The sequence below is a fragment of the Micropterus salmoides genome, unplaced genomic scaffold (assembly GCF_014851395.1).
Source record: "Micropterus salmoides isolate LMB-PRFRI ecotype aquatic unplaced genomic scaffold, ASM1485139v1 Ms_hic_scaffold_10, whole genome shotgun sequence".
NCBI lineage: Eukaryota > Metazoa > Chordata > Actinopteri > Centrarchiformes > Centrarchidae > Micropterus > Micropterus salmoides.
In genome coordinates this window covers 28079935-28094947 of record NW_024040041.1, presented here as the reverse complement: position 1 = coordinate 28094947, position 15013 = coordinate 28079935, and the positions used below count along the sequence as shown (strand labels likewise).

The window sequence follows — 15013 nt, the reverse complement described above, 5'->3', positions numbered from 1 at the left end:
ACTGCCAGTAAAGGGGGGAACCGGAAAGTGGACATTTAGTCGCCAAATTGTGAACTTTATATGAAGAAAATTAAAGCCCTTTTAACATAACATGGTAAAATGACATAAAACCTTTATGACTGCTAAATAAAGACACCAGTTAGTCTACAGCCATGCTAGCACAGTGGTGATCTGAGCTAAAGGCTAAAGTCACCATGCTCCTCACAATGACAATGCAAACATGCTGATATCAGCAGGAATATTGTCACCTTATTTGCATTATGAACACAAAGTACAGCTGATGATGATGGGAAAGTTTTGCAGATCTTTGAATTTAAAATTTTAACCAGATGATGGCGCTGGATGAAAAGTCAGAGGATCATTGAATTGATTACAATTCCTTCTGAGGGGAACATGAGTATTTTGTGCCAATCCATCCTGTAAATGTTGAGATATTTCACTGAATAGTAAGTGAAAACGTGTCACCCAAAGTCATTAGGATTAATCATCTACATACCAACTCTCTGTGCAAAATCTTACACCAATCCATCAAATAGTTGTTTAAGTGAATAACCGAACAACCGGCTGACCACTTGAGGATATTGCTATTCCTAGAGCCATTTCAGCTTGCATGGCTAAAAATAAAACATCAAATAAAAGACTTGTGTTTTAAATTAGACACTGATTAGGCCGGACTAAGTTTAATAACAGCTTTATGTTACTTGACTTGTGTCCAATTTCTTGTTGATTTAATATGGGCTGCTGTCAGTCAGAAATGGGAATTTACTCTGGGTTTTTGAAGGCACCATTTGCGAAGTTCTTGTGTCATAAAATCTTGTTATGGGAATTGTAGTTTTATGTCATGCAGACACAGGGCCACACAGAAATGCCTGAGTGTAGACTTCATAATTGTGTCTAAAATAACCACAGACAGATTTATAGTTGGAGGTCAGTTTTCATTTGCCATTTCTTATTTTCCCCTGTTTTAAATTTGTGGACAATTCTGCACAAGCCAATTGTTTTAATATAAAAATACATGATGACCACAAAGCAGTTAGAGGCGACATGAAAAAATAGTAACCACATGTTTGCGGTCTCATCCCAGAGTGTAAATTATGATCTTAACTACCACATTTTTTTTTTAACATAATAGTTTTGGCCACAGCTATGTCAAAGCTCATGTGCACCCATGAGTGCAAACATGTACAGTATGTTTAAGTAAGAGTGAGGGGTTAAGAGGTTGACATTTTGGGGCAAGGAAGGTTGTTGGGGGCAGAAAAAGTAGTCGAAGATTGAATTTCGGCCCGACAGCATTCCTGGGGGGCGTTCTGAGCGTGAGAGAGAGCACAAGGGAAGACAGTGAGTGACCTACAAACAAGCTTAACTGCCTTAACTTCACCCGCTCTGCACATTAACACCCCAACAGCCCCTGAAGGAGCCACACTGCTCCCTCTGCTGCCTCCCCTCCCCTCCCAAACACGACCCACGAAGGTTGGACGATATGGAGGAGTAGGAGGGGTTGTCTTGACATCATGATAAGGGAATTGATACACAAACTGTCTCAGAGGAAGAGAAGGTTCAGCCTAAAAGGCACCCTGAGGTGAAGGTACAATAGGAGAGTCATGGTCACTCTGTGGATGTGTTAGTTAGAATAGGCAGCTCTGGCCGGCAGACAGGTGAGATGCCTTGGTGCACTGGACATGGTGATAAACTGGTGATGAGCATGCAGCCGACTGCATGTGTGGAGCTTTGTGTTTGCATGGTGTGATTTACAGTCATATCAGAATAAGGTGGAAAAAGCTTAAAAACTGCATCTACTAATTAAAAATCAACAAATTAATGTTAAAATTGGAAAGTTGCATAGAAATTCTGCTTTGTTTTTAATGGTATGGTCAGCATTTTCATTATTTTTATTGTAGTACACTTCTACTCACTCTTACCATCACACAATTCATGGATTTTAGGACAAAATTAAACAACAAAAATATAATTTTATGCACAAAAATGGTGATTAAAAAGTATTTTTGAAAAGAAAATTTAGTCACAGTAGAAACCGCTAAAAGTGATTACGGTGCTTGCACACATGCTTACGGTGGTCAATCGCTTATACGGATCAAAAAGCTTATAGTAATCAAGTAGTCAGCTTACAGAGTTACATTTTGGGTATTTTCATACATCTAGAAACATCAGAATATTTTATGAATACGTTGTTTTCAAACTATGCTACCAGTTCAGCATTTATAGCCTAGAGGCTGATAGAAATTTAGAAATGCACTGAAAGCACCTTCAAGCTGTGGCTTAGTAGCCTGTTTGTACTTCTGATGTATTTGTAAGTAGCACAATACAGTTTTAGGCTACAGCCTAAGTGTAATTTGAACTACAGTAAGCTATATTTTATATACAGTACAGTAATGTATAACTGTATAGTGTATTTGAATTATACACAGTAATTTAATTTGTACAGTAATTTGACAGTGTCAAAAGTGTTTGAAACCGCTGTACTGTATTTTGAAACACTGTAAAATTCAGTAAATAGTGAAGCTGTCCCTCTCATTACTTTTTATTCATGAAATAAATGTGCAAATGTCAATTAGATAATAATCCGCATGAGAAATAAAGAAAAAAAGAGGTTATAATAATCACCCGTGTATAGTGATCAAACCGGACTGATGTGATCACTATAAGAGGTTTCCACTGTATTATCTTGTGCTAGTGCTTTTATCTACTCATGTTTGTTGGTCTGTTGTTCTGCATTGCCAAGTTAACCTTGATTTGTTTTTTCTCCAGAGCAAAGAGACAAAAAGAGTGATTCAACAGAGAGGAAAAAAATCAAATATTGAGAGATGGATAGTCAAGACAAGGGAGGAGGAGGAGGAGGACGAGGAGGAGAGCAGACAAAAGAAAAACAGAAATCTGAGGAGGTTGGTGATGAAGACAAGCAGACCAAAGACAAGCTGGAGAAGGAGAGCAGTAAGAAGGAGCCGAGAGGAGAGATCAGTAGGGAGAACCGTCGCTGCAGGAGTGGCTGGGCTCTGACTGAACGCCTGGCCATCAATGTGTCAGGAATGCGTTACGAGACCCAGCTCCGCACTCTCGCTCAGTTCCCCGACTCCCTGCTGGGTGACCCCCGGCGGCGTCTTCGCTACTTCGACCCCCTGCGGAACGAACTCTTCCTGGACAGGAGCCGTGTGGTCTTTGATGCCATCCTGTACTTCTACCAGTCAGGCGGGAGGCTGCGGAGGCCTGTCAACGTCCCTCTGGACATGTTCCTGGAGGAGCTACGCTTCTACGAGCTCAGCGAGGAGATCATTGACCGTTACAAAGCAGATGAAGGCTTCCCCAAGGAGGAGGAGAGTCCCTTACCCACCAATGATTTGCAGCGTCGCCTGTGGATGCTGTTTGAGTATCCGGAGTCCTCCGGTGGAGCTCGGATTATCGCCATCATCAGCGTCATGGTCATTGTGATCTCCATTCTCATCTTCTGCCTGGAGACCCTCCCTGAGTTCAGGCATGAGAAGGAACAGAGGGAGGTGAGGATGGCGCTGACACATACAAGCTACCTATGAGTGATGGGGAGAAACAGAGAGGATTCACAAGGCTGCAGAGGGAGGTTATGTCAGTTGAAATTCATTTAATGAAAAGAAACAACCAGTTGAGTGAAGGAGTAAGGTGATGGGGTGCAAAGAGAAGAGAGGTTAACACAGGGAGTAAGTGACGAGGTGAACGTAGAAGGACCACAGGTGCTGACAAGTGTCACATTGCCAAACATAGACCAGCTCTTGCAGCACATCTTTATCTCCTCTCTCAACACTGAGTGAAAGAAGCGAGTAAAACTTTTGTAGGGATGGGGAAAAAGCCATCAAAGTTAAGAATCAAGGTTGAGGAAAGGGGAAAGCAAAGGCAGCAGAGGATAGTTTTCCTGAGATTATTTTGGACTTGTCGTTAAATCTGATCCACTCAGATTGAGGGAAAGGAATGAGGGAGATGAGGAGGGCAGTAAAACCGCTGGTGGAAAAATAAGAGTAAAGAAAGAAGGCAGGTTGGTTGGAGGTTTACTGTTAGAGGAGGGAGAGATGATATGCCTTGTCGGCCACTCAGGAATGACTGCCAGAGCCAACAAGTACATTCAGGCTGAGTGGATACTCCATATCAAAAGGACTACGTAGAAAAAGAGTGGAAGGAGTTGGAGGTAAAGAGGCAAGTGTGAAGGGAAGGAAAGGAGGGGAGCTTGTCTCACGTTACCCCTTGGAGATCTAAAGGGCTATATATAGAGGAAGGATAACCCTAACAGCACATCAACACGTAAACGAATGTCTGTATTAATAAACGTGACTCATAGGCTACACACTGAAAACAGCATGGAAAAGTGGCTCGCAGATCAACCTTTCTGATGACCACCGCAAAATGAAATTAGCCTCACACGAGGTGGACTGTGGAGTTTTTTTGCAGCAGGAGTGACAGGCAGCAGTGCTCGCTGGATTTATGTTTACAGTCACAACCTACACCGCTCCATTACTCCCATACATAGATAGATACATGCTCATGTTGTCAGAGCATTTGACGCTTTGGGATACTACACAAACAAACCCAAATCTACATGCACAGCTGTCCCCACTCACTCACTCACCAGATGATGGTGAGAATCGAACCAACGAAATTTGATTTGTTAGATTCTGCTTGTTGGTTGTATATGGCAAGTTACACGTCTGTTTCCTCTCTTACCTACAGTGGTATCTGGCCATCGTCCATGGGCCAGGAATCTGACATATTGACTGCTGTGATTTCCACCATCACCCCAGTGCGATGGTGGTGAATGAGACATTGTTCGTCTACTCTACAGCCATGCTAACAACTCTGTGAGGCTGTAGTGAGGCACTTTGATGGTTTCAGCTAAATGCTAACTCCAGCGTGCTAACATGCATGTGTAATGTTTACCACACCATCTTAGTATCATGTTAACATTTGCTAATTAGCACTAAGCACAAAGTACGACTGAGGCTGATGGGAATTCTTTTGTGAATATTTAACAGGCAACCTCACTGTGGTGCTAGAGGAAAAGTCAGTGCATCACCAAAGTCATTAAGATTCATCATCTGGGGACAACGAACGTCTGTGCTAATTTTCATTCATTGTCTGGCCAACAGACACAGACAGACAGACAGACAGACAGACATTGACCAGCTGTGGCTCTAGCATAGCTAAAAACTAGACAGCACATGTCTTTGTAATGTCCAGGTAACTCTGGCGACTTTCTTAGGTACACCTATACAATTTAACATAATCCAATATAACTGCTCAGCACAAATTCAACCTTTTGGAAGAAAATAATGTTCAGTTTTTGTTGACAGTGTCAGAGATGTGTTTATTCAACCATTATTAATGGTATTGTTTTGGACTGCATCATATTGAGAGGTGTTTCTAATAGTCTTCTCCCCTCATTTGGGGCAGGCAAACATTACAAACACCTCTCAATACAATGCAGTCCTGTTCAACACCACTACAAACTACAAACTCAGTAGTACATAGTTGAATTAACACCCGACTGACAGTGTCAATCAAAACTGAACATTATTATCTTTTTAAAACTAGAATTTGTGGCTGAGCAGATGTATTGGATCACATTAGCTTTTACAGGTGCACCTAACAAGTGGCCACTGAGTGTAATTTTTTAGTCATGGCAGAAATCTCAGAGGTGAAGATATCAAAATCAAATTACGTCAATGGCTACATCACATTAATAAAAAAAAGACGCCTTTTGTCATTTGGGTGACCTGACCGTTTAAAATGCAAGGTCAACCTCATCTGAGCCGTCTCAGTCGTAGAATTAAATCTGTAAAGGACACAGGCGAGAGGACATGAGTCTGATGGACATAAAAACATATAAATACATAATGGTGGGGACAATATGTGCTCCAAGGCCACCGAAGCTTAAGAGTAACTCTATCTAACTTGTTAAAAAGCCACTAATGCCCAGTCATTTCAAACCTGCACCTACTTCCCAGAAAAAATCAAGCAGTCGGGTTAAATGAAGTGTCAGATGCCTCGGGTCGTGCCGGTGTCTGGGGCTGTAACGCAACCCAGAGACACATGAACTTAATGTTTTTTGCTTGCGGTTAAATATAGAGAAACTGATTTATATAAAAGTCTAAAATAAAGCCATGGGAGTGAAAATGGAGAGGGGAGAAAAGTTAGCACAGTATCACAGATCTCCCAGGCTTGATCAGATCCTGATGACAGATGTCATACTCCAAATGTGCTGAGGAGACACTTTCATAATAATCGCTTCTTCTCACTTATCCTATGTCCCTCTCCTGTTTACTCCGTCCTTGTTTTCTCTCTGTTTACTCTCCTGGAAATATCGTCTCCATGGAGAAACTTTTAATAGCCCTACCTTTCCCCTTTATTCTCATATTTCTCTTTCTTCTGTAATTCATCTTTGATAAACAACAGAGTATCTGTTAGGCAGAGCAACTCATATGCGTTCATTTTTTAAATCTTTGAGTACAACTGTAACCACTTTTTCTTCATTCTTTGTTTTACAGCAATTCACCACCATACCTCACCCGACCATAGCAAACGAAACCATCTTGATCCCACCTGGCTTCACTCCCTTCCAGGACCCTTTCTTCATCGTGGAGACAATTTGCATCCTTTGGTTCTCCTTTGAACTCATCATGCGTTTAATCTGTGCTCCAAACAAGGTGCACTTCTTCAAAGATGTCATGAACACCATCGACTTCTTCGCCATCATTCCCTATTTCGTCACACTGGGCACTGAGCTGGCCAAGGACAAAGGCGCACAACCATCCGTGTCCCTGGCCCTCATCAGGGTCATCAGGCTGGTGAGGGTCTTCAGGATCTTCAAGCTCTCTCGTCACTCCAAGGGCCTCCAGATCCTGGGCCAGACGCTGAAGGCCAGCCTCAGAGAGCTTGCCCTGCTCATTTTCTTCCTCTTCATTGGAGTTATACTCTTTTCTAGTGCAGCCTACTTTGCCGAGGTGGACAGTTCTGACACAGCATTCACCAGCATCCCTGAAGCGTTCTGGTGGGCTGTGGTTACAATGACGACGGTCGGCTACGGGGACATGTACCCGGTGACGGTCGGTGGAAAGCTGGTGGGCTCCATGTGCGCCATCGCCGGCGTCCTCACCATCTCTTTGCCAGTGCCCGTCATCGTGTCCAATTTCAGCTATTTCTACCACCGGGAGACAGAGTGTGAGGACACTACCCAGTATCACCATGTCGCCACATCGCTCTGGGAAAAGGAGGGAGGGGACGATGAAGAGGAGGAAGATGAGGAAGGAGCAGACGAGGGGCATGAATACATGGAAGATAATGCCCCCCTGTACTGGCAGAACAACAGAGGTATCTGCGCTCCACTCAATGGGACTCTCCTGGCAGGGCTTTGTGCCGGACGGCCCCCTAGTGATCTGAGAGGGTTAAACTTCTACCTTAAAGAACCTCTGGTAACTCAGGTTTGACAGAGAACAGGATGGACTGAGGGTTTTCAGATTAACACTGCCTCATATCAAGAAATGGACAGTAACAAGATGGAAAGATGCTGTTTAACTGGATAGCAGAGTGATGCAGGAGCAAACACACAATATGCACACAAAGACTTGCACTGACATAAGCCCTAATTTGTGCCTTTCATGTGATACATGAACACTGAGGCTTTTGCATGATTGTATTTGACTCACAGAAGCATCTGTTTTCCTCAATAAAATAAAATAAAAGCTAATCTTTGAAAAATCCTGCAGGTCAAAAAAGGTGAAAAATATGCTGCACAATAAAGTAAATTTTAAGTGTTTTCGCAACTCTTTTTAAACCACATATACAGTGGGTACGGAAAGTATTCAGACCCCTTTAAATTTTTCACTCTTTGTTTCATTGCAGCCATTTTCCAAAAATCCAAAAAGTTCATTTTATTTCTCAGTAATGTACACTCAGCACCCCATCTTGACAGAAAAAAACAGAAATGTAGAAATTTTTGCAAATTTATTAAAAAAGAAAAACTGAAATATCACATGGTCATAAGTATTCAGACCCTTTGCTCAGTATTTAGTAGAAGCACCCTTTTGATCTAATACAGCCATGAGTCGTTTTGGGAAAGATGCAACAAGTTTTTCACATCTGGATTTGGGTATCCTCTGCCATTCCTCCTTGCAGATCCTCTCCAGTTCTGTCAGGTTGGATGGTAAACGTTGGTGGACAGCCATTTTCAGGTCTCTCCAGAGATGCTCAATTGGGTTTAAGTCAGGGCTCTGGCTGGGCCATTCAAGAACAGCCACGGAGTTGTTGTGAAGCCACTCCTTCGTTATTTTAGCGGTGTGCTTAGGGTCATTGTCTTATTGGAAGGTAAACCTTCGGCCCAGTCTGAGGTCCAGAGCACTCTGGAAAAGGTTTTCGTCCAGGATATCCCTGTACTTGGCCGCATTCATCTTTCCCTCGATTGCAACCAGTCGTCCTGTCCCTGCAGCTGAAAAACACCCCCACAGCATGATGCTGCCACCACCATGCTTCACTGTTGAGACTGTATTGGACAGGTGATGAGCAGTGCCTGGTTTTCTCCACACATACCGCTTAGAATTAAGGCCAAAAAGTTCTATCTTGGTCTCATCAGACCAGAGGATCTTATTTATCACCATCTTGGAGTCCTTCAGGTGTTTTTTAGCAAACTCCATGCGGGCTTTCATGTGTCTTGCACTGAGGAGAGGCTTCCGTCGGGCCACTCTGCCATAAAGCCCCGACTGGTGGATTGCTGCAGTGATGGTTGACTTACTCCAACTTCCTCCCATCTCCCGACTGCATCTCTGGAGCTCAGCCACAGTGACCTTTGGGTTCTTCTTTACCTCTCTCACCAAGGCTCTTCTCCCCCGATAGCTCAGTTTGGCCGGACGGCCAGCTCTAGGAAGGGTTCTGGTCGTCCCAAACGTCTTCCATTTGAGGATTATGGAGGCCACTGTGCTCTTAGGAACCTTAAGTGCAGCAGAAATTTTTTTGTAACCTTGGCCAGATCTGTGCCTTGCCACAATTCTGTCTCTGAACTCTTCAGGCAGTTCCTTTGACCTCATGATTCTCATTTGCTCTGACATGCACTGTGAGCTGTAAGGTCTTATATAGACAGGTGTGTGGCTTTCCTAATCAAGTCCAGTCAGTATAATCAAACACAGCTGGACTCAAATGAAGGTGTAGAACCATCTCAAGGATGATCAGAAGAAATAGACAGCACCTGAGTTAAATATGAGTGTCACAGCAAAGGGTCTGAATACTTATGACCATGTGATATTTCAGTTTTTCTTTTTTAATAAATTTGCAAAAATTTCTACATTTCTGTTTTTTTCTGTCAAGATGGGGTGCTGAGTGTACATTACTGAGAAATAAAATGAACTTTTTGGATTTTTGGAAAATGGCTGCAATGAAACAAAGAGTGAAAAATTTAAAGGGGTCTGAATACTTTCCGTACCCACTGTATATGGCACCACAAGAAAAATAAGATTAATACAGACAAATTAACCAGGTAATAAATGTTTTAGGTAATGCTATCATTTCCTAGGATGTTTCCTGGTAAATACTACATATAGAAAAAACAGGAACATACATTAAAGAAAACCTTGATTTAACCCCAAGTAAATATTCTGTCATTGTACATGTATTATTGGAAACTTTATTCTTTTTGTATGTAGACTTGTGTGCTTGCCTGTGTATAATTCATGTTCACATTTTTTCATGTTCAGCTGATCTGCTGTGCACTGACTGAAACACTATCTAGGTTACACTGGCAAATAATTTGAATTTCACATTTCTGTTTGCTCATCTTACTTTTAATAATGTAATCATCAATGCAAAAATCTGAAATGTAAAAACGAAAATGATATGAGAGACACAAAATTGGGCCACACTGACACCAAAACTCAACATAAACAAAGAACTGATGATCGTACTGCAATATAGAGACAGATATTCCAGAGACTTACAGTAGTTGTGTAATCTCTGTAATGACTGTTTGCTGATTTCACTGTTGCCTTAATGAATGACTTAGGTGATGCATGATAGAAATCCATTCATTGCATATTCATCTGATCGTGTTAAGTGAACCGCAGTGCCATAGCTTTGCACATATAGCGTCTAGAAGTACATTGAGAGCAGCAGGTGTCGATGCCCTGTACTTTTATCAGTTGTGGCAGAAATGAGGTTCTGTGATCTCATGCTGACGTGGACAACAAAGAGATCACTCATTAGCTGACGGTGATGCAGACAGAGTTTGTAAAGTTGGTCCAAACCCAGTTTACATTTTACTTACAGTAGTAGTGTAATAGATATAGCCTGCAGAGGTGTATGGAGAAAATTGATATGAAGTCACAGGCGGTATAGCTCAGGGCAAGCTGACATTTCTGTACCTATGGTGAGGTCAAACTACACTTCAGAGCCTTCTGACTGAATTAATACTGTACTCTGTATGGTCTGAGGAATAACCGGTCACTACTGTAAACTAAAACGACATAGTGGTGGTAGTGCTAAAAAACCTTGGTGCCACCTTGTATTGAGTTTTACTGTAAAAAAACAAAAAAACAAAAAAAACAACAAACGTAGAGGAATATGATATACTTTTATAAGTTGTACTGACTGTGTGTATGTAGTGTGACCTGCATGTATTCTGAGGAGAGATGTAGCTATGTATGTGTATATATATTTATATATAGAGTATATATGTCTCACTGTATTTAATAAAGATCATATTTAATCACTCATGTCATGGATTTCTGAATTCCTTCCGCATGACTCTCTGGGCAGTGAGTCAGGGAGAATGCGACGGTGTGTGCTCAAATCTAAACAACTTATTAAAAGCATCATGAGGCATGTATTATTAGATGGTGGTGCATACTGGGTAGTCTGTATTACTCTAGTGTTATGGTCTGAGTTGCTCTTAAATTAGTCAAAAAGAGTCAGTACGGATTTTGTGGTAAGGTGTACGTCCACTGCTTCATGTGATGAGTAATCCTGCCTCTAGATGTCAGACTGTGTTTTAAAACAACATCATTGCACAAACCAGGACATGTGTCTCACCGCTGCTGGCAGTGGATTTGATTTACAGCAATATGACATAAAAGATTTCAGAGTAACCAAACGCAGCATGTTTTGCTCTTGAAATGATCATGTTAATTTATGCCATATGATCCAGATGACTTATGTAATGTTATTGTCATTCCATGTTATCCAAAACAAAAGTAATGGTTTAGTTTCTGGGGCAGGGAGGAAAGATTATGTTAACTATTTCTGAATGGATTATATATCACCACAAATCCACTGAATTATTACTTATTATACAACGTTGGTAGCAAATAAAACAAGTCATGTGATTTGAAGTCAAGCCAGTACTACCTGTTAAAAAAATGTGTTATTAAAATTTCAGTACTTTTCAATGCACTGTGTCATTTAATACATTTACCTCCAACTGAAAACCAAAAACCAAAAACCAAATAATTTCCAAGGAAATGCAAAGTGATCCATGGCTATTTTTGCAGTTAACTTGTGAAACAAAATTTGATTAATCAAAAAAAAGTCTGATTAATCAGTGAAATAATTTGTTAGTTGCACCCCTTGATCAATTACATTATTAGATCGTTGAGAGGCTTGAAATTGATGTTAATCTGGTTTTACCTTAATCTTCATAAAAAGTTACATTTTAATTGTAATAACTCTTAGTACCTATTGTTTTTTAAGGTTTATCAAAAGAAAATAGTCGTTAATCATCACAGATATTCTTCAAAATCTATTTAACCTGTGATTTAGCAAATTATGTGCACACACACACAAACTCTCCCCTGGATGACGATGGCTGCAATGATTAAATTCCTGACCCCCATGTTGCCTCGGGTTGTCAGATGTGATATCTCCATGTCATGTGATGGAGGAAGAGCCCTCTCTCCTGCTACAGGACAGATTAGTGCTTCATCGGCCAGAACTTCAAATCAATCATCACGTTTGAACTTCACACATTTTCAAACAAACCTCAACACATTGTCAGATTTTCAGCTTTCAGCTGAGCACTGACCTGCAGCATTTCACCTTTTCTCTTTACCTAACTCGGCTCTCCTCTCTGACGTGCAGGGACCCGAAGCTAACGTCAGTCCAACTTGCAATTACCCACCCCCTTATGCTGTCTGGGAAGAATGAAAAGGATTGACGTCTTTCTGGCCATCTGCCGCCCTCCGATTCCTCTCCCATCCCTCACTCTCTCCTGCCTCGCCCATCTCTTACTCTTCTTTGAGAGGATTAAGTGTGTTGGTATCTGTCTTTGTCTCATCAGTGTGTAAGCGCAGCCTCGTGTGTAATGTGTGCATGTTGTCTGTGTGTCTGTTGCAACTTTTCCATCCAGTAATATCTTTTTCCGCAGGATTTTTCCTGCGTTTAGTCACCAAACGCAGATGTGTGTCCCCTTTTGACTGCAAATCCCTCCCCAGATTGTAAAAGTTACTTAAGCAGCAGAGAAAACACAAAGTAATTGCAGACAATTTAAAGAAATCTCTATGATTTTATTACATACAATATACACACGACCCCCGCGACCCTGTACGCAGGATAAGCGGTTGACGAAGGATGGATGGATGGATACACACGACCTGGATCTGTGAATCTGAGTTAAGACTTAAGGATATAGGGAGGCATTTGATAAACTTATATTTAAAATGAAAGGCAATTCAGCAGGGAAGAAGAGACTGACAAAATTATTTTACAGCAATTAAGAACTTAAAATAATAAATGAGAGCAAAAGTGAAATAACTAGTAAATTTAAACTTAAATCATAATTAAAACAGCATCTTGCCTTTTACTCATCATTTCAGCCACCAGACCACAACAAGAAAATACAAACCATAAATAATATTGACAATATTAACATCAAGAGTAACCGCTGTTGGGGGAATGAGGTGATTCATCCTCAGTGCAAGAACAGCACTGAGGATGAAAATGTAAAGAGATGAAAGAAGGAAGAGAATTATAAAAATAACATCTGTTGGTTGAATATTTATTGCATTTATATGAACCTCTTGGTGTTTTTGAGATCATTTAAGGGAATAATTTGACATTTTGGGAAATATGCTTATTATCTTTCTTGCCAAGAGTTACATGAGAATAACAATATCACACTCTTATGTTTGTAGCATACAGCAACAATTTAGCTTCACTTAGCATAAATACTTGAAACATGTGGCAGTAGCTAGCCTAGTTTAGCTCAAAGGTAACAAATTCCACCTACCAGCCCTAACGCTCACTAGTTAACTTGGTGTATTTTGTTTGTTCAATCCATCCAAAAATGTTTACGTGCTGCACTATTTCTCAGATTAACATCCTATAAATGAGTGAATTATCTTTTTTTTGGTAAGGACTAAACATACAAGATATAACGCGTTAAGCGGTGAGCTTCAGAGGTGCTGGCAGGTGTATTTTGTTATTATTCTCAGATATGAGCTTAAATTGAATTAGCTCATGAATGCAAATAACCGTATTTCTAAAAATGTGAAACTATTCCTTTAATATACTCCCTGCCAGAAAATAAAATTAGAAGAAAAGGAGATGAGCACAAGTAAAGGATCAGCTAATAACTCATGGTTGTGCGTTAAAAGCCTGGTAAAAAGGTGACCTCAACACCAAGATACTTTTCTCCCCCCGATCAGACTCACAGTTTCTCTCCTGTTGAAGGATGTTCAGACATACAGGAGCATTTAAAGTTTGGTTATGAAATGAAATCAAGACAGTAATGGAGTTATAAAAAGGAAATTACATGAGTAAACTAGGGGAAAAAACTCTCCATTTAAGCTCTTGTAGGAAAACAAAGAGCAAAAGTCTCAGGTCTTGTTTTAAGGGGCCTTCTAAATGTTACACGGTGTTGCCATGGCAACATTTTTAATATCTATGTATATTAAGCTCAAAGTAAGCTTATCAATCAACAGTTTTGTCAATCAAGAGCAGTGAACTCAAAATACATCTCAGAAGTAGCTATGTAAATCCACTATGGACCTCCACTGGACTCTTGTGGAGCTGTGCACTACCGCAGTAGTTCTCAGAGTGGGGTCCGGGGACCCGCAGGGTCCTTGAAGGGACTCCAGGGGGTCCCCAGCAAAAAGGGGAATAATTTATTATTGCTATAATTCCATCCATAAGTAACACAGTGACAGAGTATACGACTATTTTGGTTGTGGGTTTTATACACTTCATGTACACTGAACAAAATTATAAACAACACTTTTGTTTTTGCCCCCATTCATTATGAGCTGAACTCAAAGATCTAAGACTTTCTCTACGTACACAAAAGGCCTATTTCTCTCAAATATTGTTCACAAATCTGTCAAAATCTGTGTTAGTGAGCACTTCTCCTTTGCCGAGATAATCCATCCACCTCACAGGTGTAGCATCTCAAGATGCTGATCAGACAGCATGGGTATTTCACAGGTGTGCCTTATGCTGGCCACAATAAAAGGACACTCGAAAATGTTTCACTGTATTGAGGGGTTCCGGGGGTCAATGGCTGTGCGAACTTGCAGTCAGGTCGAAACCCCGATGAGGACGACGAGCATGCAGATGAGCTTCCCTGAGACGGTTCCTGTCAGTTTGTGCAGAAATTCTTTGGTTTGTTGCAGCAGCTGTCCGGGTGGCTGGTCTCAGACGATTTTGGAGGTGAAGATGCTGGATGTGGAGGTCCTGGGCTGGTGTGGTTACACGTGGTCTGCTGTTGTGAGGCTGGTTGGATGAGGCCGGTTGGATACCTTTGGAGACGGCTTATGGTAGAGAAACGAACATTCAATTCTGGTGGACATTCCTGCAGTCAGCATGCCAATTCCAACTTGCGACATCTGTGGCGTTGTGCTGTGTGATGGAACTGCACATTTTCAAGGGGCCTTTTATTGTGGTCAGCCTAAGGCACACCTGTGAAATACCCATGCTGTCTGATCAGCATCTTGAGATGCCACACCTGTGAGGTGGATGGATTATCTCGGCAAAGGAGAAGTGCTCACTAACACAGATTTTGACAGAT

The 15013-nt window shown here is 41.3% G+C and overlaps 1 protein-coding gene across 1 annotated transcript; it reads left to right on the top strand.

Moving 5' to 3' along the window:
* Positions 1–70: 70 nt before the first annotated feature.
* On the top strand, positions 71–7846 carry LOC119894066 (potassium voltage-gated channel subfamily A member 7-like). The gene is made up of 3 exons (XM_038706570.1): positions 71–1655; positions 2767–3509; positions 6522–7846. Exons 2-3 carry the CDS (start codon positions 2823–2825, stop codon positions 7458–7460), a joined length of 1626 nt encoding a protein of 541 aa, XP_038562498.1. The 5' UTR covers positions 71–1655; positions 2767–2822; the 3' UTR covers positions 7461–7846.
* Positions 7847–15013: the final 7167 nt, after the last annotated feature.